The following is a 20,881-nucleotide window of genomic DNA, read 5'->3' as shown; positions in this document are numbered from 1 at the left end:
CAACTGATTAGCAAGCATGAAAATGAGAAATGTCGAAACTATTACACACACAACTTTCTCTTTAAAACCCTTTATTTTGTACGTAATAACAAAAACGGTTCGGTTTAATTACATTCAGTTCTCGCAGGCAAGAGGCCTTCCAAGGGGTTTTACCGACAGGCGACATGACCTCAAAATGTGGCGACAATCTTTTTTAAAAACACCGACAGCCGACAGGAACTGACAGAAAAAGAGCGACATTTTGTGACAACGACAATATATTTTTTAGCTAGAGAAAGCGACATCTTCCCACTTTTTTATTGCATCATTTCGACGGCGGCCAGACCAGGTCCGCGTGACTCTTTTCTGCAACGAGACGTGACTATCACTATTGTCACTATTACGTAAAGCATCATTCACACTTAACTTCTTGTCATGAACCACATACAAAAGGGTCGAAGGTCACAGAGGGCACGTGGTCATTACGTCAATCGTTATGGTTGGCACGTGGTCATTACGTCAATCGTAATGGTTACTGGTCAGAGTTACAGAGTGTCTAGACAAAAAGACAAAAGACGCTTATACAGACAAAGAGCTTTATTAAATAGGAGAAGCCCAAGAAAGATCAAGAAAGGTCAAAGAAATTCTCATTGAAGTTTTATGTAGTTGTAAGAATCCGTTGTAGAGGTCTTTCCTGTGTTTTCATTAAGCTGACAATCAGCTAAAATCATGGGTAAACACAAGAAGAAAAAGGACAAAAAAGAACACAGATCTCGCAGCAAAGACAGCAAGGTCGGCAAGAGTTTAAAGCGCGGACATAAACGCTCACACCAACATGACGACAAAAGCCACAAGAGAAAAGGTGAGAGGTTAATCATCAAGGTTAATATTATTAATAACTTTTTTATGTCTTTTATGACTTATAGCGCCCAGCATTCGATCTCCAGTTTGGCCGCGCTTAAAATAAAGAGTCTTAAAAGCGACAAAAGCAGAATAAAGTCATGCATAAATTAGGATGCCATTTTTGACATTTTTATGCCGCCACTTCGCACCGCGGATATGTGTTTGCATTATAGAGATCTATTAGAAGATTGTAATCCGATCGAATAAAATAAAAAATGATCGAACAGAATAAAAGCATGCGAATAGACTTTACCGTGGCTCATTCTAGACATTCTAGACAGTGGGTATGTCACAAATGTCACAAATTGTTGTACAACTTCAGTCATTGTCTCACAAGAGAAGAGAAGATAAAACGGAAGAAAACAACTTCTAGTACTATTATAGGAAAATTCATTACCTGAAGAGGGAATTCCACGTTAAATTGCACGCGAAAACCGATATCGCACGAATCGCGAAGCGATGAGTGCGATATCGGTTTTCAAGTGCAATTTAACGACTCTTTAACGTGGAATTCACGAGTCAGGTATTGGATTTTCCTTGAATCGCATAACTGAATAAAAATCAGAAAAAAAAAGAAAAGAAAACGGTAATAATAGCTATTGTTTGTTTTTATCCTGAGCGCGCGCTCCAGAAAGCCATTCAAAGTCAACTGTCAGAACTGTCATTGCGTTAGCGAATAGGAGCAAGGTCAGTCGTACACGTTTGAAGACCTTCGACAACTTTTTTTGTACCTTGTGCTTGTTTTTACATTTGTTTTCAAACTTTTTTACATGTAAACAAGCTTTACACTAATCGTAAGGATAAATAGAGGTATTTCACTGAATTTACAAGCCGTTTATCTATAACATCTTTTTTCAAATTGGTCATTTGCTCGAGAAGGAAAATAATTTACACCTTTTACCTCTTCGGTGGCAAAACTTAAAGAAATGAAGTGTCCAAACGAAAACACTGAAAGTATAACGTCGCGATTGATATATGGTAAGTACCTTGAAATGTTTTAGAAATGCTGTTCAAGTTCAGCTCTGTTTTGTACTTTTCTAAGTATCACGATTCAGGACGATTGCAAGCAGCGTACTCTTTTTCGTGTTTTCACTGAGGGGCCCTGTCGTCTTTGAAGGTATTTACACGTATTTCTTCTCCTGTGTATGTGACAATCGACCCCGGTACTTCGTTCGTTGTCGTTTTTCCGTTTTGTTTGGTTGAACTTTGGCTTGCCATTTTCTGGGCCGTGTTCACAAGATTTTCTTGTTTTCTCGTTGTCGCGAGCGAAAGAGGTTTTTTATGCCTCTTCGAGAATTTGTAGTTCAGGTCAAAACAAGGAAGAACCTTCCGCTCACTATAAAAAAACGCTTTTGTTTGTTTTTAAATCTTCAAAAGGTGACAATGGTTTTGAAAACATTGTAAAATGATATTGTAGAAAACCTTTTTTGCAGTTGTTGTGTTAGAATTTGACGATAGTTGTTACGTAGATGCGAGACAATATCGCTTAGCCTCGTTTTCAACTCGCAATTCCACACTAAATACCTCGCTTCGTTAACCAATCAGAATGCGAGATTTGACTCAATTATGCGATTCTAAATGAAATCAAGGGTTACTGGTGAAATGAGGGTTGGTACGATTTTGAGACAATCGACACTAACAATCAAAATGTGACAGCCTTTCGAAGACTTTCGAGTTAGCTGATGGTAAATGACTGCGTAAATGTGAAGAAATTGACAGGAAATTTGTGATCACGTTAGCTTATTCTGCTAAGCCCCTAGTGACGCAATTTTTCAGTAGAACAGACTCTGATCCTTTGTTCAGACGATCAGCATGTAGTGTCTGTAGTAAGCCAGAGTTGCGCCAATGTATGACCTTATGTAATAAGTCCGTAAGACTGGGGAGAGTTGACAAAGGCGAGGCTACTGAGATAGAGGTTGTTTACCATTTACAAGGGAAAATCGGTTGGTCAACAGTTTGTGTAAATGGTAAGCAAAACTCCAGAAAGGGAAATTCCGTTTGCGAAACGAGCTGAGTAACCACGCTTACGCATCAAAACTGGCGTAGGGTCTGGAACTGGTAGATAAAAAAGCAAATGGTACACACATTTCCGTTAGGAAATTTCGGTTGGGAATTTTGAACTACCTTTCAAGACGTTCCGTTTATTTCGGAAATTTTCCGGTTGGTCGAGCCAAAGTTGTCCATTGTCTTACCATTTACATTCTGACCGAAATTTCCGGAATTTTTGGGTAAATGGTAAACAACCAGACTCCGTGAAGCGCATCTGTGACATCTGTATGGAAGAATAGTTACAATATCGGCACTCAGTATCACAATTAGCTATCAGTGCAGCAGTTTTAATCAAGGTTAATCAAGTAAGTGTAAATATTTGTGGACATTTTTCAACGGTTCTGCATCGCAAAAATTGAAATACCGACAGCGACATTTGCCTTTCTAGCGAAAAAACGACAGCGACATTTTCCCCAACGAAACAGGCGACGGCCTGCATCGAAAACAAGCGACAAAGCGACACCAGAACCCCCCTTGGAAGGCCTCAGGCAAATATCACGAGAAATACATCCTTAGAGAAAAAAATAACATTATAGCCGCCAGTGCTAAGATTTGCATAATCAAGTATACACCAAAGGGCTTGGAGGGGTCTAATGCAAGCAACACTGTTGACCGAGTGGCAGTGCAATTTGTTAAATTTGCTAAAGATCTGGGTCCAGCATGTAAAAACTATACTAGGGAACCTCTTACTCACTGTTAAAATGATAATTCAGATTAAACACTTTGAAGGAAGCTATAGAAACAAACTCTAAAGATTATTAAGCAACTTTTGAAAATAAGAAAGGAAAATACTAACACCTCCAGCTAGCAATCAAAGGTCAATTCCTGACAGAGCAAAAATAAGAAACCACAGGAAGCCACTGTACAGTAAAAGACAACATGACCTCCCAGTGAAAAAAACGTGGCAAGAAAACATTGCTCAATCCACAATACGTATCTCCCAAAAAGACTTTACCCCTTAAGAACAAAATGAAGAAATAAGCGAGGTGTTAGCCAAACAGGACCTCTGGGGCCTTTGCGGGCGCATCTGTTGCTCCCCACCTCCCTATGGTCTGCCTTCTGGAAGATAATTTATTGTACGCAATTTCTAAGTTACGACGCAATATAGTTTCATTTTGTCGGTTCTTCGCATAGTCTGAGTAGCGTAGTACATGCATCAAACATAGATATCAGACAACTCGTTATGTACTATTACTTTTCCGTCCCCTTGTTGCCAGCTTCCCTCTTTCGAGGAAGTCTGACAAGGTTTTTCTTCACTCTTGTTTTTAAAATGTTGTGTTATATGTTTTTAAAACATACATCTAGAAAACTTTGTGCAATAAACTTAATATTCCTCTGTGACATCGGGGGTGGGGTAAAGACAGAAGAAAAAAAAGTGCAAATCCCCCAAGCAGCACATACTTACATTAATAAAGACAGAGTTAGCGAAGACTGATTTGAACTTGAAGATAGATTCGAAAGAACAAAGATAGAAAGGTCTCAAGAATGAACATTAAATTTCTTAAAATCGCGAAGTTGCGAAAATATTTTCGTCACATGACTTTCGTTGGTTGGCTTCGTTAGCTTAGATTTACCTTTCCGCGCGGCGAGGGAAAATGTAAGATTATGCAAATTAATGGTGACAAAGAAGGAGAGATTGGGGCTTCCGCCCTCGTTTCTCGTCCACCACGCATGCTCTCGATCAACTGTGACTCAAAAGAAAATACGAGACTGCTCGCAGTCCACGTTAGTTAAGTGAACAATTAGTTCTAGATAAAACTCTTTTTGTATCCTACATTTCCAAAAGTGACGATTCTAAACTTTTATCATATAGTTATTAACTCGGTATACATTTCATTGACTAGAAATGACTGACTGCACTATGCAGATTAGGGGGGGGGGGGGGGGGGGTTATCTGCCGTGATAACACTCCCCCGAGATATGGCCACATCTATATCATTGAAATTCATAATTTGAAAACAAGCTAAGCCATGCTTTCCTCGATGGTAATTTGCCTGTTCTCGACAATTCAGGACTTTCAAGTCTAGCTGATATTCGTCATTCGTCGAGTTATATTTTGGCTGCTCTTGCTATGTTTTTAGGCAGTAGTTTGAGTATTTCGTCGTCTCTAAACGTGTGATATTTTCCGCCATTTTCTCCAGCTCCACCAAAGCAGCTGAGCTAACGCAACCTAGTTTCCAGGGCTTCTCGGTTTCCGTGCCTTTTCTGTCGATATCGTGCATTATTGACGTCATTTTACTGGATATCGCATAAGTCTTTCCCATTCGGTCAACGCTAGCTGGTTATGAAGAATGAGCAAGGGAAAATGAATAATAAACCATTAGGCAGTTGGCTAACAACCATCGGCGGAGTAGACGCTACAGCAAACAACTCGAAAGCTAAACAAGTGATTGCTTGTTTATTTCCTCGTTAATGAAAAAGCGAATTCCAATGTTCAATTTTTAACTAATACCACATTTTATCCTTGTTTATGACGCTATTCATTCACACAAAATATTGACAAAATAGAACTCCGGCAAGACTGTCCTGTTTATGCCATAGTTAACAATATAATTCCTGGTCATTGAAGGCTACGTTAATTTAACAATATAATTCCTGGTCACTGAAGGCTACGTTAATTTAACGAAGCACTTTCATGCACTGATGCATTCTATACGTGTAGGTGCAAAGTGCAAACAATTTCATGGTTTCTGACCACGAGACATCAAAAATATTATCATGCTTTGTTGACGTATCTGGCCTCAGAATATTATGAATACTATACATCGACGCCTGTATACAAGCTAAGTCGAGTTTTCTCGCCACAACATTATAACGGGTAGTTTCTTAGCCAAAAATATTTGCCAAATACGTCTAGAGTAGTTCATTTCCTCCCAATGTTAGAATTGATAATACAAATACAGTTGTGCAGAACACTATTTTCTTCAATTGAACTGTCTTACTTTCTCTTACTAAAGATAAGTATAAATAACCGGTACAAGCTCAATACAGAGAAATCTGTGTCTATTCACAATACAGGGCAGAGGTTTGTAAACAAAGAACATTTTTGGTCTTCCTGCAGGTTCACTTCAGACGGCCGGGCATAGTTACTTCCAGCCAATAGCACTGCTTTCAAGAAGAGCGACCAAGCCAATTGACACCACATACAGAGAACCAACCAGAATAGCCATCCACAGCTGTAAAAATGCCGGCAAAATAACAAATGTTAGCTACATGCCGCAAGGTGATTTTCTCTTACTTTTCAAGCTTTTATCTAGACAAAGTTTTTTTACTCGTACCAGCGAATGTCTCTTAAGGATGCTCTCAAAGTTAAAGGTCTTTTCTGATATAACATTCAAATCTTTGATGATTGTACAAACATTTTTAGTGAAAGAAAACACTTACCTTGTAAGTCATTCGGAAGCCAGTAATTCCCACAAGCCATTGTACAAAGATAATCACTGTCACCTCTAGAAACAAAAAAGGACAAAAATCGTTTGGAAATCTTTTTTTAAAGAGTTGGGCGGAGACAGGACGTGGATTCGTATCTCTTCCGCTGTTCTGTTTCTTCATTTTTCTCATAAAAATTCATCACAAATAGACTCAACAGTCCTATTTTCCTTGTTAATTGCTACATGTTCATATTTGCAAACTCTCCCAGATACGGCACAAATTGGGTCACCACATCTCCCGGTTGAAACTGAAGTAGGAGCCGGCATTTCTGTGTTTTAGTTTGGAATTTAGTCTATTTCCTCTCCAAATTCAAAATGGTTTTCGATCACAATAAGGACTCCGAAGTATTTGTGTCATTTTTCATCGTTGACAATACTATTTCGTCAAAAAAGCGATTTTTGAGAGCCTGTCATTCCTGATCAATTAGGTCCTAAGCCGCCACATGCAACCATTGGTCCCACGCAGGGGAGCATGGTTGATCAGTTGGTGGGTACTGCGCATGCCAAAGAGGCAATTGGCTCCAGATTTTCAATGTAATGTGGTAAGGATCTCTGCATATTTAAGTTGCGTCCTGCACATACGATTGATCAGCAGAATATTACTCACCTGCTGAATAGTACCATTTTAAATCTCTAAAGTAAACAAGGGCAGCGAAGATTCCAAGACAAAGAGTGTTATTCATTGTACCAGCTCCATAAAGCTGAAAGAATTTAAGAATATTTGCCAGTTTAATCATCAAGCAGAGATTATAAAAAACCCTCACATTTTTTGACAAGCAGGGCCCAAAAATCCGAGAGGTTAAACTTAAAGACGAAGGCCTTTTATGTAGCGTTTTAAAAGAGCCGGGTTTAATTCCTTACGTGATCCACACACATCCCGTGTTAAAGCGTGTGAAAACTTTTATTACACAGTGTCATACTGGTTTCAAAACGATTTGTTTCTTATAAAGACCAAATCCCACACAAGTGTACAGAGACACTTGCCAACTAAAAGGATAAAAATAACTCATGGTAATTGACGGTGTTTAGAACAAAAATTAACTGGTAACAGGCGGTCTTAAGGGTGCCAAAAGAAGTCGAAACAAGCAAACAAATAAACATGAAAAAACAATCTAGCAATATTTGTTTTATCTTGAGACTTAAATTAAGAGCCTACCTGAGCAAATGTCATGGAGATATTCTCCTTCTTCTTCTTAGAAGCAAAGATCAGTGACGACACAAGTTCAGAAGCATTAGAGCAGAGCGGGGTTACCACAAATGAAACGTAAAAGGCTAACGAAAAATATACCACATTCAGTCAACGATAAATACATTATTATTCATTCAAAATATTTCGCCGTTTCTAATTGACTCCAATTCCCCGGCTAATTCTTCATAACCAACTGTCGCTTACCATATTTGCAAGCAATATACACTCTCTTTTTCTATAAGAATATCGAGGCTGAAAATTTCGAAATTTTAAGAATGTTTTAAGAATAAACCCAAGGCTGAGAGTTTTAAAAGGACTTAATTGTCCTGAATACTCTATTATGGCTCTAACAAATGTAGGCTGTAGTTTCCATGATTGGTGTTTCTCGAATCCTACGAGTTCTAACTTGATAAATGTTTGGACCTGAATTTTGTTTTCTATGTGACTGACATCGTCTTTGAAAGCAAACTTTTCGCTAAGGCCAACTGAAAATAAATAGCTTACCCGAGACTGGAATGTAAGACTTGTTCTTTGAGTTTGTCAATGAATCCAACACATCACACATTGGATCAGCAAAAATTGTCACCTGCGAAAACACAAAAAAATCATTTTGAACAAATACACAAGTCTCAAAACACCAGCATACCATACGTGCCCAAAATCAAATTCAGGAATCTACAACATATGCGGCATAAAGGCAGCTGCGATTAGTTACACCTATTGACTACACAAAAGCTCATCACTTGATAAGTCAGATACGTCAAGAGCTAATGATTACAAGTGAGTCACAACTTACTAAGCCAACTCCTATAACCAGAAGAGAAACGCATTTGATGGCCATATGAGTAAAGCTTTCCTCTTCCTCTTCTTCTTCTTCCTGATCGGTAAATAATAATAAAAAACATTAATACAACGCCATAAAGCCAATAACTTGCATGCTTTTCGTTTGCGTGACTTTTTCCAACCACTTCACAAGAAAAAAAAAGGACAAGACAGTATAGAAGTTACAATTCTTTAAAAGCAACACGACATGTGCCTGAACGGTGCTGTGGCTAAGATTATTCTTCAATGGAAAGTTTCATACCAGTACATTCTGCGTAATAAACATAGATCTTTTTCATAAATTTGGCTACATGAGATTAATGTGGCTAATTCGAGGCAAATTACAAATAAACGCCCACCCCGAATAAACGCCGCACCCAATAAGAAGAATGCAACTTTCATTCGAGGATTATAAGAAAAAAGTTGGTTCAACTTCGCAGAATCATCAACATAATCCAGACAATTACAATTGAAACTAAAAACACCTTTCGTTTTACATAATATTTAGATATGTTTTTTTTAAATCTTTTGTTGCACCAATTAAAATCAGATTGCTGTAGTGTTGGTTTTAGTTTTTTCTACCGATTTAAAAAAGAAAAGCTAATAAGACTGGCATGGCATCCGAGTGGAGTTACAAGAATCTGAATTCCAGTTATGGTATTAAATGTCAGTGAAATTTTGATGAAGGAAAAGGAAATTTAGTTCGAGTTAGCGGGAAGTTCGAGTTCACTGAGCTAAAAATGACCGAAAAGTGGGGTGAAATCCTAAGGAATTGGGACTTTTCGTTCGAGTTAGAGGGAGTACCATAATAGGTAGCCAAATTAATATGTACACAGGGACGTCATCGACAACGGTAAATGAAATAGTTTCAGTAAATAGTTCACAGAAAAGTTTCATAAGTAATTAAAAGAAAGATTGCAGTAAGGAGAACTCCTTAGCGTTATTCAAGTCAGCCACTGATTAAAGATTAAATTATAAAGAGCAGCTTTTAAACAAAATATGTGGAAAGTGATCAACCAGGCTGCTAGTCATGTGGAGCAAATTGACTTTAAGTACGCACATCATAATGACCACCAATACTATTTTCATTCATTGATTGTATTACATTAGTTCAGTTCATCACAAGTCACCATTACCAACAAATCAAACCTAATAGGTGTAAAACATCTTAGAATGGTCATCAGTTCTAGAGTCTTAGTAGTCTACCTGTATACGTGTTACTGATTACAAAAAAGAAGATAAACTGCTGATTGTAGCTATCAAAGCCATATATATGGCACAATGGATCAAACTAAAATTTTGTTCTTAAACTGCTGAGGGTTTTAACCATCCATTGGACAGCAGAACCTATGGATTGGTCCCGGAATGTGTGCAGGTCCACATGGTCTTGAACAGAGCAGGTGAGGGTATTCAGTATTAAAATATAAGATGAATAATTTGGCTGAACGTAATTTTAAAGTTTAAAATTACATTCAAGTCTCACAATGCCAAGTGTAATTTAGTATGAGGCAGTATGAAAACTTGAACAGCTGAAGGCAATATTTCAAAATAACTGGGATATTTATTCAGCTTAAACTTCCTCTTTCAATCTCATTAGACTTTAGTCATATCACTTATATCACACTCTAAAAACTCACCTCCTCTATTTTAAAAGAATCTCGACCAATAAGTTCCTGTCAGATGACAAGTAAGAAAGAAAAAAGAACAAACTTAACCTGTTACAACCACTGTGAAGTTGTTGCTGTAAAGAAATTTCCATTTTAACCTCCCAAAGGTAAAAAAGACTAGTATATTTTTGTGCAGATTATATTGGAGGCCCAATATACTGTGGTCAGTTCTGCAAGGTTTTTTTTATATGGATCAATGGAGATGTTAACATTAGGAAGCAGAAATTTTTAACCAACAGTGAGAGTTCTCCTTGAACTTTTACACATAGCTGGCAAATTTATTAGAGATACATTAACCAGCTTCATTAGATTCAAATTAGCTAACTGGCAATTTAGGCTATAATCAAGACAGTACAAATACATTGTGCAGATGAGCAACTGGCAAGCACAAACTAATGAGAAGTAGCATTAGTAATTAAAAGATGCTGCAGGAAAGGTTAACAACATGTGAAGTGTTTTGTGATGAACAACATGTCAACATAAAAGTGAATTATACCTCTTTGTCACCATGGACCTCTTTGGGTACAATAGGATCAGTTTCAGATGGCTCTTTCTTATCCATTGCTGCCCCCAGACGCCAGGCTTTAAAATATTTCTTCTGGACATGGGCTGATGGAAAAAAATGTCATTTTATAGTGTCCATAACAATATCCAACATTTCAAGGCAAAAAAAACCACATTTCTACTGAAGAAAAATATTTTCCAAGAACATTCTGTTGAGTAGTTACGTCACTTATTTATCGGAGATATTTAATCTGTCATCAGATGGACACTTAAGGCACTACAAACTAAAAATAATATGAGACTTGAGTCTGTCATTGAACGACTAAAGTGGTGAAAGTTTTTACAACCTGATACACAGGAAACAAAAGCCACAGAATAAAGCATAGATTAACAGAGAAACCTTAATATAATGACCCTCCTTGGACAGTACTACCCCAGTAATATAATAGTAAAATATACGAAAAAGAACCTTGAAATAACAAAACCTGGTTATACATTGTAGCAAACAAATTTTGCCAGTCCCTAATGGCCCTTTGTTATATTGAGGCTGATCTACCCACTGTACAAAGACTAGTTTAGAACACTCTGCACTGCTGACCTTCTTGGGCAGCTTTATCTTCACCAGAGTCAAGCTGATCACCCATACTTGATGGCATGGTCCTTTTTGCCATCATCACAAAGCGATGTAACACCTTCCTTTGCATCCTGCCAACATAAAACATATTATTTTTAAAAAATTGACAAAACTTTCACCAAACAAATGCAGGGCTGTCATTAGGGGCGGAGGGCAGGGGATTTTCCCCAGCTGTAATTTATGAACATGATCCCCACCTACTTTTGTAAGAAAATAGAAGAAAGATAGAATAAAACAAAATCCCTAGCTGTTTGATTTCTCGCCTGACTTGTATCATTTACCCGCCAACTTGAAATTTTAATGACGTCCCTGAAATAAGGGTCACAAACCATATCAAGGCTCCAATTCAAGTGCACCCATGAAAAAACACACACAACTAAACATATAAGTATTAACTCAATCTATCAAATTTTCCACAGACAGCTAAATAACTAATATTTATTGTCACTAAGAGGGCTTAAGTGTCACAAGTAATTAAAACTAGAATTTTAACTCTAGTAACAGCATATATTAGTTTTTAAAATTAATTCCTTTTGTAAAAATTCTTTTCTCACTATACCTACTTAAATTTAATGTAGTGGAAATGAATTCTTTGAATGCAAATATTACTCTAAATGCATCAATAACAGTCAAAAATATAGATAACCAAAAACAATTTTATACTTACATTTCTTGGCGATGCTTATCAGCTCTCATCTGGGCTGACTTACTGTCAACAAACTGCAAAAAATATAATTAATTCAGAGAGTGCTTACATAATAAATAAATAAATAAAGCAATAAATCAATAAAGCCCTTTTTATAAAAAAGCAACTACAGACCTTTGACATAATTAAGACAAAACTATTTAGTAAATAAATGATGGGTTGCTGTTTTACTTTTATATGTCAATCCGGCAGCCACCAACATACATATTGCAGTTAATTTTTTATGTTAGGTAATTTTTGTTTTTCCCTTTGTTCAAACTTCATTAGAATATACAATGTATAACCATACAATAAAACAAAAGAGAAACAAAAAATGCATGAGATAAAATATTAACTACAACATATATAAATGGATACTGGTGAGTTTTCTGCTTGGATGTAACCCTGTGATAGACGTAAGCATCCCATCCTGGAGGGGAGGGCTGGGTGAGATACTCCTAGTGGCTCCAAGCTACGGAAACTGGGATAAGCTCATGGACCTATTGGCTCAAACAGACTTGCTGCGTAACCTAACCACTGGCACAGAGTAGGGTTATAAAAGATATATATACTCACCAGAAATATCAAGTAAGCAACAAATCCAATGAAGCAAATTATCATGGTGGCTAAAGCAGCTTTACGCACATACTCTGGTTGAGTTCCAAAGTTGTGTGGCCCAAAATGCCAATCTGCACCTTGCACAATGCTGTGAATGCCAAAGTGTTAATCAATCACTTGAATTTACAGACTGATAAATTATATTTTGATGCAAGCCTGGATTAGCTGACAAAAAGGCTTCATAAAAACACAAGCAGTTATAATAGCTACTTTTTAAAAATCTCAATTCTGTGCAATAAAGCAGTTACAAGCATCCATATACTTAATAAATCACTTACCAAGATAAGCAAGAAAGAAATGTTTCAAAATCATTATTTAACCTTTCTGAAAAACAGCTATTAACTCTAATGACTAGCCTTCATGGTCATAATATTGTTTTACAACCTACATATGCACTGCATGTACCTGGCCTTAAGCATATTCTATATGGCATTCTTGCTTGAATCACAAACAAAATATCACATGGATGTTCAAAATCAAGACATCACTAAGCTGGTCAGATAATTTAATTAATTAATATGTTTAAATGATGATCTTTTAATGTTAAATCGCTAAAAAAAAAAAACAGATTGAGGGAGGCGACAATGTATTGGAAACTATATTCAGAAATCAAAACTGGAAGATTTACATTTCCCAAACTCCTGAAGATCTTAGAATTTGTGATCAAAACAAAAACAAAAAGCGCGCATTCTTTCACTGTGACCTAAGATGATTTTATTTAGACTCTTTTTATTAAAATCAACAAATGAAATACATTATTTACAAATTACAATAACCATAATAATGTCTGTTTTCTTTTCAACAATACTGACTCGCACATCAGCACACTAACTGCTAATTGACGTTTTTCAAGCATTTGAAATACGAAAGAAACATAATTTTTATACCACTCAATTATATCGGTATTTCCTTAAATTTATATTATTGTATTTCGATCCTGACATGGTAATACTGAAAAATAAACTTGTTGTTGTTGTTGTTGTATTGGTGAACTAAACACTTTGGGGATCGAACTACATACAAATACCTCAACCATCATCTCAAAATGTGTTCAGGGGATTGAGAATTAGACTATAAGGAAACAACTCTGAAGCAATTAACTCATTTTCTACCGGTGTCATGAATATCTGACGAATAAAATTTGTCGGAAAATCACAAAAAAATGTAAAAAATGGCATTACTTCAGATCGCCACCAAATTTGGCCCACAGGAATTAGATAGTTCAAACCAATCACAGGGCTAGTTTCAGCCCCAACCATTGATATGCTTCATGCAACGATCTTTTTAAAGCTGAAAAAAATGGAGGGTGATTAAAGAATTTGTAGTAGCTTATATTAAATGGCCATCAAGAAATACTTTGGTCGACAAATTTCAATCAAATAATTATGTACTTCACAATGAATTTAAAAGCTTTTTGGATCATAAACTGGTAAATAAATGCAAAAGTCAAGGTAAGAAAAGGTTTATAACCATAGCATGCTCTTCCCTGTGAGTTCATTCTGCTACACATGTTCAGCAAATTCAATGAAATGCTTTTTAGTTTGGGTTTCTACTCTCAAAGCCCTGCTTGTTTTCATAAAGAGAGAGTTTGAATTCATCTTGTGTGTTTTAAATTGATTTAGGGACCAAAACATGAAGATAACAGACATTTTCTGTGAGTAAACACTCACAGATGCCAAAGTATGCAAATTAGGGTTTTAGCCTAATTTTCATAATAAGATACAATTAGAAAGAAATTTATAACAAATTCTGCATCATTCAATATTTTTAACAGATTGGTGGTCTGTTTTGCTAGATAATAAGAGAAAAATTTTTCTCTTAATTTTTCAGCTCCATCGGAGTAATATTATTGGAAAATCACATTTTATATTTCAATGCTTGCATAAATTATGAGAAAAGGTATCTTGTAAATTTTTTCAGTGAAGTATTCAGGGTTTTCTCTTAGAATTCTAGTAGCGTGAGAAAGGTGTAACACGTTACAGGAGAATATTTTGAAAGAGGTTCCGCATCTGAATAAATAATAGTGGTAGGCTACCGAACATTTGCCAGAGAATTCTGTGTAGTTAACGGAGAATTGTCCGATCTCCAATCCCTAGCTAATGAACACTCTGAAATATTATGGGCTTCCAGAGGGCAAAATATATTTTTTGGAAAGTTTATTGTATGCCCTTTCAAATGAGATAAAGCTTTCTCAGCTATTTAAATAACAGTGGAGATATAATTTTTTTAAAATGTGTGGTCAGATTTGCTGTTTGTGCGACCGGTAGAAAATGAGTTAAGGAAGGACAAGCTGACTGACATGAAGTAATCCCATTGGACTGAACAAAACTGTAGTTTATTAAAAAATATAAACTGGTTTCCATGCAGTCATCCAGGTCTTCTCATTATGTGTTCTCAAGAACCAGACGATTATGTGGAAACCAGGCTAGAACTCAATAACTATTTTAAGTATATACTAAAACAGTGGATAGGGTTTTTCACGCGCTCTGATTGGCTACTCAGTCAGTGAATATCCTGCACTATTCACTGATTCACCTCTAGTTCCTCCGAGCGAGCGACGCCAAACTCGCGTAGGTTGCAAGCAAAATGCTTTCCCGGTTTGCTGCCATAACAAACTAAGAAATTTCAGAACTAATCAAGCAATACATGAAATACATGAAGAAGGTGACGAAGTTCGGTTTGGAAGTTTTAACAGGTAAAGCTTTGTCTTTTTTACTTGAATAGTTATCGATAAAACCAGTAAAAAAGTTCTTTGTTTACAAATGCAAATTAAGCTTAAGTCTTGCGTTACTTTATTTAGTTGACTAGTTCATGAATAAGCTTAAAACTAAATTTAATAATCTTTTTTACAGAATTATTTTAAATACAAACAGAATTCACAACTCCTTTTGAAGAAACTTCCCCACAAGAGCTAAACAAACGCCTTCAAAAGTTTTATTTGTCGCTAAGAAAAAGCGACAACCGCGGCCGTTCGGTCATTGCGCGCCAAAATTGTAATCGTTGGAAACAGTAAATGAGTTAAAAATCATCATTTTGTGCTTAATTATCTCACTGTTTTAGTATATACTAAAACAATTATTCACCTCAGTGTCGGTGGCTAGTATTGGATATTTACCTCGCCGCTTCGCGGCCTCGGTAATTATCCAATACTAGCCACCGACACTGAGGTGAATAATTGTTATTTATCATTGACAAACCTGTCATTAACCTTACTACCAGTACCACAATACTACAGGTTTGAAGGTTTGCATATGGTACTTACAAATAGGACAAGGAAGTCAACAACATAATTCCAACTGCTGTCTGGACACTGGGTACAACGGTTACACCCTGTAATACACAACATGCCAAATTATCATGAACTAAGGTCGTATTGCGGTTCTCGAAAGTTGGGGTTAGACTCATATGATAAGTACCCAAGTTTTAAAGTAAGCTATACAGAAACGCTGCCCTAAACATAATTTCTAACTAGTTCCTGAATGGCCCATAACTTCACGTGCAGATTTACTTGAGCCCCTTTCTTGTAACATCAATAGTTTAAACCATAAAGGACAACTTTGTCATCTAACTTTTGCAGGGGAAGAGAGAAGAATGATTTAGTCAAGGACGCCAGAGAAACAGGCAAAAAACATGTAAAGTTGACCTAGAAAATTACAATGAAAATAAGGTTCCACTATACCCACCCACAGACCTTCCATCTGACCCTATGATCCTAAAAGCTTTCCTAGAACTTTTCCAACAAAAATTATGCCTATTAAATGCACAGCAAAAAAAAAAACAGTGCAAGTAGCACTTGGCAAAAGGAAAAAGTTGACAATGCCGTGCCACTTTTTTAAACCCCTCCCACACATGGTAAAATTTTGAAAGCTGTTTTCTGGAACAAAACTACCTACAAACTGCCTTTTGGTAAGTTTTAGCTCTTAATAGAGTCATGTCACGTTGCCATGGTAGCAAAATAAATAATTTTCTCGATCACAACAAACTGTGGTTCCACAAATATATGGCTTCCATGTATTTATTTACTTATTTATAAAGCTTTGCTAAGGAAAAAAAATTAATTGTGCGCAACAAGAGGAGCCCGCAATCCTAATCTCTAGGTTGTTATTACGCATGCGCTGCATGTATGTTGCTAGCATTTGTTTGGACTTCGGCTAAGAATGAATGGAATGCACGGAACACAGTTTGATCTCATGCGATTGGACTTTCCATCACCTGTAACTGATCATGCGTGTTTTGACTATCTGTCCCTTGAAACTTTTGCAAAGCACAACTTGACAAGCTTGACAAGCTTCAAATGAACTGCACTTTTTGGCAAAATTCCAGAGGCCAATGGGTTACATTGTCCTAATTCTCCAAAGGAGCAAACAGTTATCATAAATATCTCTTATTGATAATGGTTTACCTGCTTATTGCAGCGTATCTTTCCATATCCACTGCCCTCAATAGCCTCTCCATACGCATTAAGATCACACTTGCCGATAACCAAGCTGCCGGCCCAGGCAGCAGTCAACAACATGATGGTACTTCCAGCCAGTGTACTGTTTAAAAGACATACACAAGTTTACTTTCAACCTTGCTGTTGCAACACACAATAGTGAATTTAGAGAAGTTACTTTCACCGACAAAGACACAATAATTAATTTTTTTTATAGTCTAGTTTTGCAACTTTGTCAACACAGAAAAATCAGTACTAGAGATTTAACCCATCAATATCCAACAGGCCAGGATATGAAGGTTAGATGCAGGTAGTGCAGGGCTCAAAATAACGACCAGTCAAAGGACAAACATTTAGTTGGAGGGTTGTTTTGACTGGTCAAGTGCACAGCACACCAGGCAATGTTGAAAAATTATTTTCAGCCCTGCAATGACAACACAAGCAACAGTAAGCAAAGTAAGCAGACTGACATGAAGAGGTAACCATAGCAACTTCACCTAGGTCAACAACCCCACTTTAACGGCACCTGTCACACAAGGGTTATTCAAATGAGAGGCCAATAGCCAAAGGGACCAACAAGCCTGGCAACATTCTTGCTTTAGAATATATATATATAGTGCCCATGCAAAAACTCAAGACACACCGAAAGGCAAAAAACAGCAAACAGTTGTAACCATGGGAGCAAAAGAGCAATGAGCAAATACAATGGCAACGTTCAGAAAGGAGATAATCTTTAAGTAAACTATAATCATTAGAAATCTTGTTTGACAACTCACCCCATTCCAACTGAAAGTTTAGTTTGAGCATCATCACCAAGTCCAGAAACAATGATGATAGCAGAGTCAGGTACTGCTCCCAGCAATGGAAGCACAATACCACCTGCAGGAAACAAAGTAAACAATAATACACACACTCATATATATATATATATATATTTTCATGTTTGCTTTATTCTTTACTCATCTTTAATTAATATTCCAACACTTACCAACCAAGGAAGGAGAACATCCAAGATCTAGCAAGAGCTCAGCACCATCTGTTAAGAAAAAAAACCTGCTAACTCCATCTTTTCTTAAAATTCATACCCTTGCTTTCTCTTAGGGCATAAATACACATCACATCTGCAGTCATTCCTGTACTCCACTCCACCGGGGTTATATCCTACTCATGACAGCTGATCACTGTAGTACTGTAGCTTGTGGACCTCTTTCATAATCGGTCATTATAAAACAAAGACTAGGTATAAAATGCAGACTAGAAACTATGGACTGAGTATAAAACACGAACTGGGTATAAAACACTGACCAGAGACTGTGTAAATAAAAAAAGCTTTAGAAAGGTAATTCTCATAAATCCATACCAGAGATACATTTTGCTGCAACACCAAGAATAGCACCATAGAACACCATCAGCAGCAGGTTACCAGTTATCTAGAAAGTGACATATTTAACAGTTATCAACCATATGGCAGAGTCTACAGCAGTCAATAGTGCTTTTTATTAATATTATCTTCTCCATTACATAGATGATAGATAGATAAATATTTAGATAGTAACTTTATTAAAGTGTCAGTCATTCTAGTGTTTACACACTAATTGGAGACTCTATAATAAATTATAATTCTCGCGGCGAAGCAAGTTTATAATTTTGTTGCGCGCGGATCACAAGCGGAGTGCGATTTTGCTTTGGTCATAAATCTTTCTTTCTATTGGTTTGGTATCCCCAGTTGCCAAGCAACAAACCACAAGCAAATTCTAAAAGACGCCACTCAACATGACGTCATCGTGTATTTTGGGTGCCCATTGGTGCCCGATTCAAAAAGTGGCCAAAAATCCTTGTAGTGGAAAATTTTTAAAACACTGAAAGAATGGTGACACGATCTTCAGCAAGAGCTAGAAAAGACGAGCATGTTCATCAAGTGGCAATTATAAAGCCAGAGAGTGAATAAACACGGAAATAATGCGAAAAGGCTTTGAAATACTCGTATAAGCTATTTTTCCTTAAATGTATATTTGAATTTGTGATAAATACAGCTCCACATTAGGTTCAAATAGTGTGAATGGCAGAGAAAAATACTTTAAGATTATTAATTTTATGTAATAAATTGTACGGTGTCCGCATGGCCCAGTGGTCTGTTGTCTCACCTCTTGCGCTGGGGAAGTTGGGGTTCGAGGCAACATACAGTTTTTTTTTCGTTTTTTTTTTCCTTTCATTGTATTTTTACCCTTTTGCTTGTTTCCCTTTATTCCCACTGGTGATCCCCCTTTTTAGTTTCATGAGATTTTTGCGATAACGTATTTCTAGTAAACTAGTTTCATACACTCGCACAAATAAAAACACATAACAACTAACACACCCAAGAACTTTTAAGGGGAACTGAGGTGACAAGTTGTTTATTTTATAATTTGTCACTATTAGTTGAGTAAATATTTGGTAGCTCTTATTGTTAAGTTTTGTGACATATAGCAGCCAATTTAAGTTTCTCTCCTTTTTTGTGACTTATTTATGGTCAAGTGTTAGCATCAAAAGTCTACAAGAAATATTCACCTTGATTTAATTTGTGGCCAAGTGTGGGTGTGGCTAAAGCCCCAGAAAATATATATTCACAGAAAGTGGAATGTTCAAGAACCGTTAGGCATTTAAATTTTAAAGCCCACAAATAACAATGGTTGATTCATCAGGAGTGCACTCAACCTTACAGTTTGACGCCAAGCTGAGGTTAAATGAGCATAAAAACAAACAACAAAGATGAAACCATTAAAACATGGAATTTAAATGGCCAGGCAGAGGATGAAAGTGGCTGGCAATGACTGCACTCGGTATAAACAAATCTACTTAATTTTTGGGGTGTTGTGAAGGGAATGATTAGCGAGTCCTGACTCCACACTTCTTTTTTGAGTTAGCTTGTTCCAGGCGTTCAGTAGATAATCGGGCAGAAACATTTGCATTTCAAAGAAGCTTTTTGCATTATTCTTCTGCAGGCGTCTTGTCTTGATCAGTGAGCTGGAAAAAATATAAACTACTGAAACGTTCCAGTTCAATGGCTTGTGGAAGCGTCAAGTTTTCCACTCTCTGGGTTAAATAAGTTTTGCTTTTCTGAACAAATAAAATCGGAAGTAGGAAACCAAAATTGAAACTAAGGTCTTTCTTCTCAGATTGCGAAAAAAACTAACAGGTAAAATATTAAACCTACGTGGTATTTGCAAGGTTGGGGTTAAACTTATGCAAATTTTGGTGAACCTTGCAGCCCGTACGAGCATTAAAGGTACTTTAGCGGCTCCAGGCTTTTAACACGTACATTCTCGAGAAATGAGATAGTAAAATCTAGAAACCAACACCCTTCGGAAAGTGCAAAACAATATTTTTACGCTTCAATACACAGCAGCCGAAATAACTGCAGTAAAGTTTTCAAACTTAAATTTGACAAGTTATTATTCGACACTTTCATAATGGTATCCATGGGATAGCAACAAGCAAAAACTGTTTTAGGGGCAAACACATGGACTTAAGCTTACATTTTGGAAAAAGAGCTCATCCATTATAGGTGTGAAACCGAGCATGAATGAATCGACTACTGGCTAAACTTACACATTCGACAAGACGCAGTAAATGAGGTCATATTCATGTAAAAAATATCAGTGTTCAAAATTTTCGGGCTGAAAACCCACTAATTTTCCGTTTCTTAAAGTTAGCTTACTAGAACCGAAAGATAACTTGAACTAGGGCGGGCACCGGGCTGGCGGGCGTGTATTATCATAATTTTGTTTACACGCTTCCCTTGCTAACAAAGAAAATAGATGAAATGGACAGCGAAATATGGCGGTAAACATCTTACAATCTAAATTTATCGTCACAATAAGATAAAACAATAATAATCCCGTTCTTTCACAGAAAGCCCTCTGTTTTACAGATTTTTGAAGAACGAGTGAGATTTGGCTGACTCAAACTAAGAATAAGCCATAAAT

The 20,881-nt window shown here is 36.7% G+C and overlaps 1 protein-coding gene across 2 annotated transcripts in view; it reads right to left on the bottom strand.

The window, feature by feature from the left end:
• Positions 1-5,310: 5,310 nt before the first annotated feature.
• The window catches only part of LOC140951628 (uncharacterized), a 16,610-nt gene continuing 1,039 nt past the window's right edge, over positions 5,311-20,881 (bottom strand). For both annotated transcript variants that reach the window (XM_073400923.1, XM_073400922.1), the window contains exons 3-17: positions 18,277-18,346; positions 17,905-17,952; positions 17,693-17,795; positions 16,884-17,019; positions 15,744-15,811; positions 12,440-12,569; positions 11,846-11,898; positions 11,143-11,249; positions 10,537-10,649; positions 8,348-8,425; positions 8,056-8,137; positions 7,519-7,634; positions 6,970-7,063; positions 6,316-6,380; positions 5,311-6,107 (exon numbers count right to left, since the gene is read on the bottom strand). In XM_073400923.1, the coding sequence (XP_073257024.1) occupies positions 6,018-6,107; positions 6,316-6,380; positions 6,970-7,063; positions 7,519-7,634; positions 8,056-8,137; positions 8,348-8,425; positions 10,537-10,649; positions 11,143-11,249; positions 11,846-11,898; positions 12,440-12,569; positions 15,744-15,811; positions 16,884-17,019; positions 17,693-17,795; positions 17,905-17,952; positions 18,277-18,325 (1,332 nt within the window). In that variant the 5' untranslated portion in view covers positions 18,326-18,346 and the 3' untranslated portion in view covers positions 5,311-6,017. The remainder of the gene's footprint in view (positions 6,108-6,315; positions 6,381-6,969; positions 7,064-7,518; positions 7,635-8,055; positions 8,138-8,347; positions 8,426-10,536; positions 10,650-11,142; positions 11,250-11,845; positions 11,899-12,439; positions 12,570-15,743; positions 15,812-16,883; positions 17,020-17,692; positions 17,796-17,904; positions 17,953-18,276; positions 18,347-20,881) is intronic.

The sequence above is a fragment of the Porites lutea genome, chromosome 11, assembly GCF_958299795.1.
Source record: "Porites lutea chromosome 11, jaPorLute2.1, whole genome shotgun sequence".
In the NCBI taxonomy this organism is placed as follows: Eukaryota; Metazoa; Cnidaria; class Anthozoa; order Scleractinia; family Poritidae; genus Porites; species Porites lutea.
The sequence above is the reverse complement of the archived record's forward strand: the minus strand, read 5'-3'. Positions and strand labels throughout refer to the sequence as shown.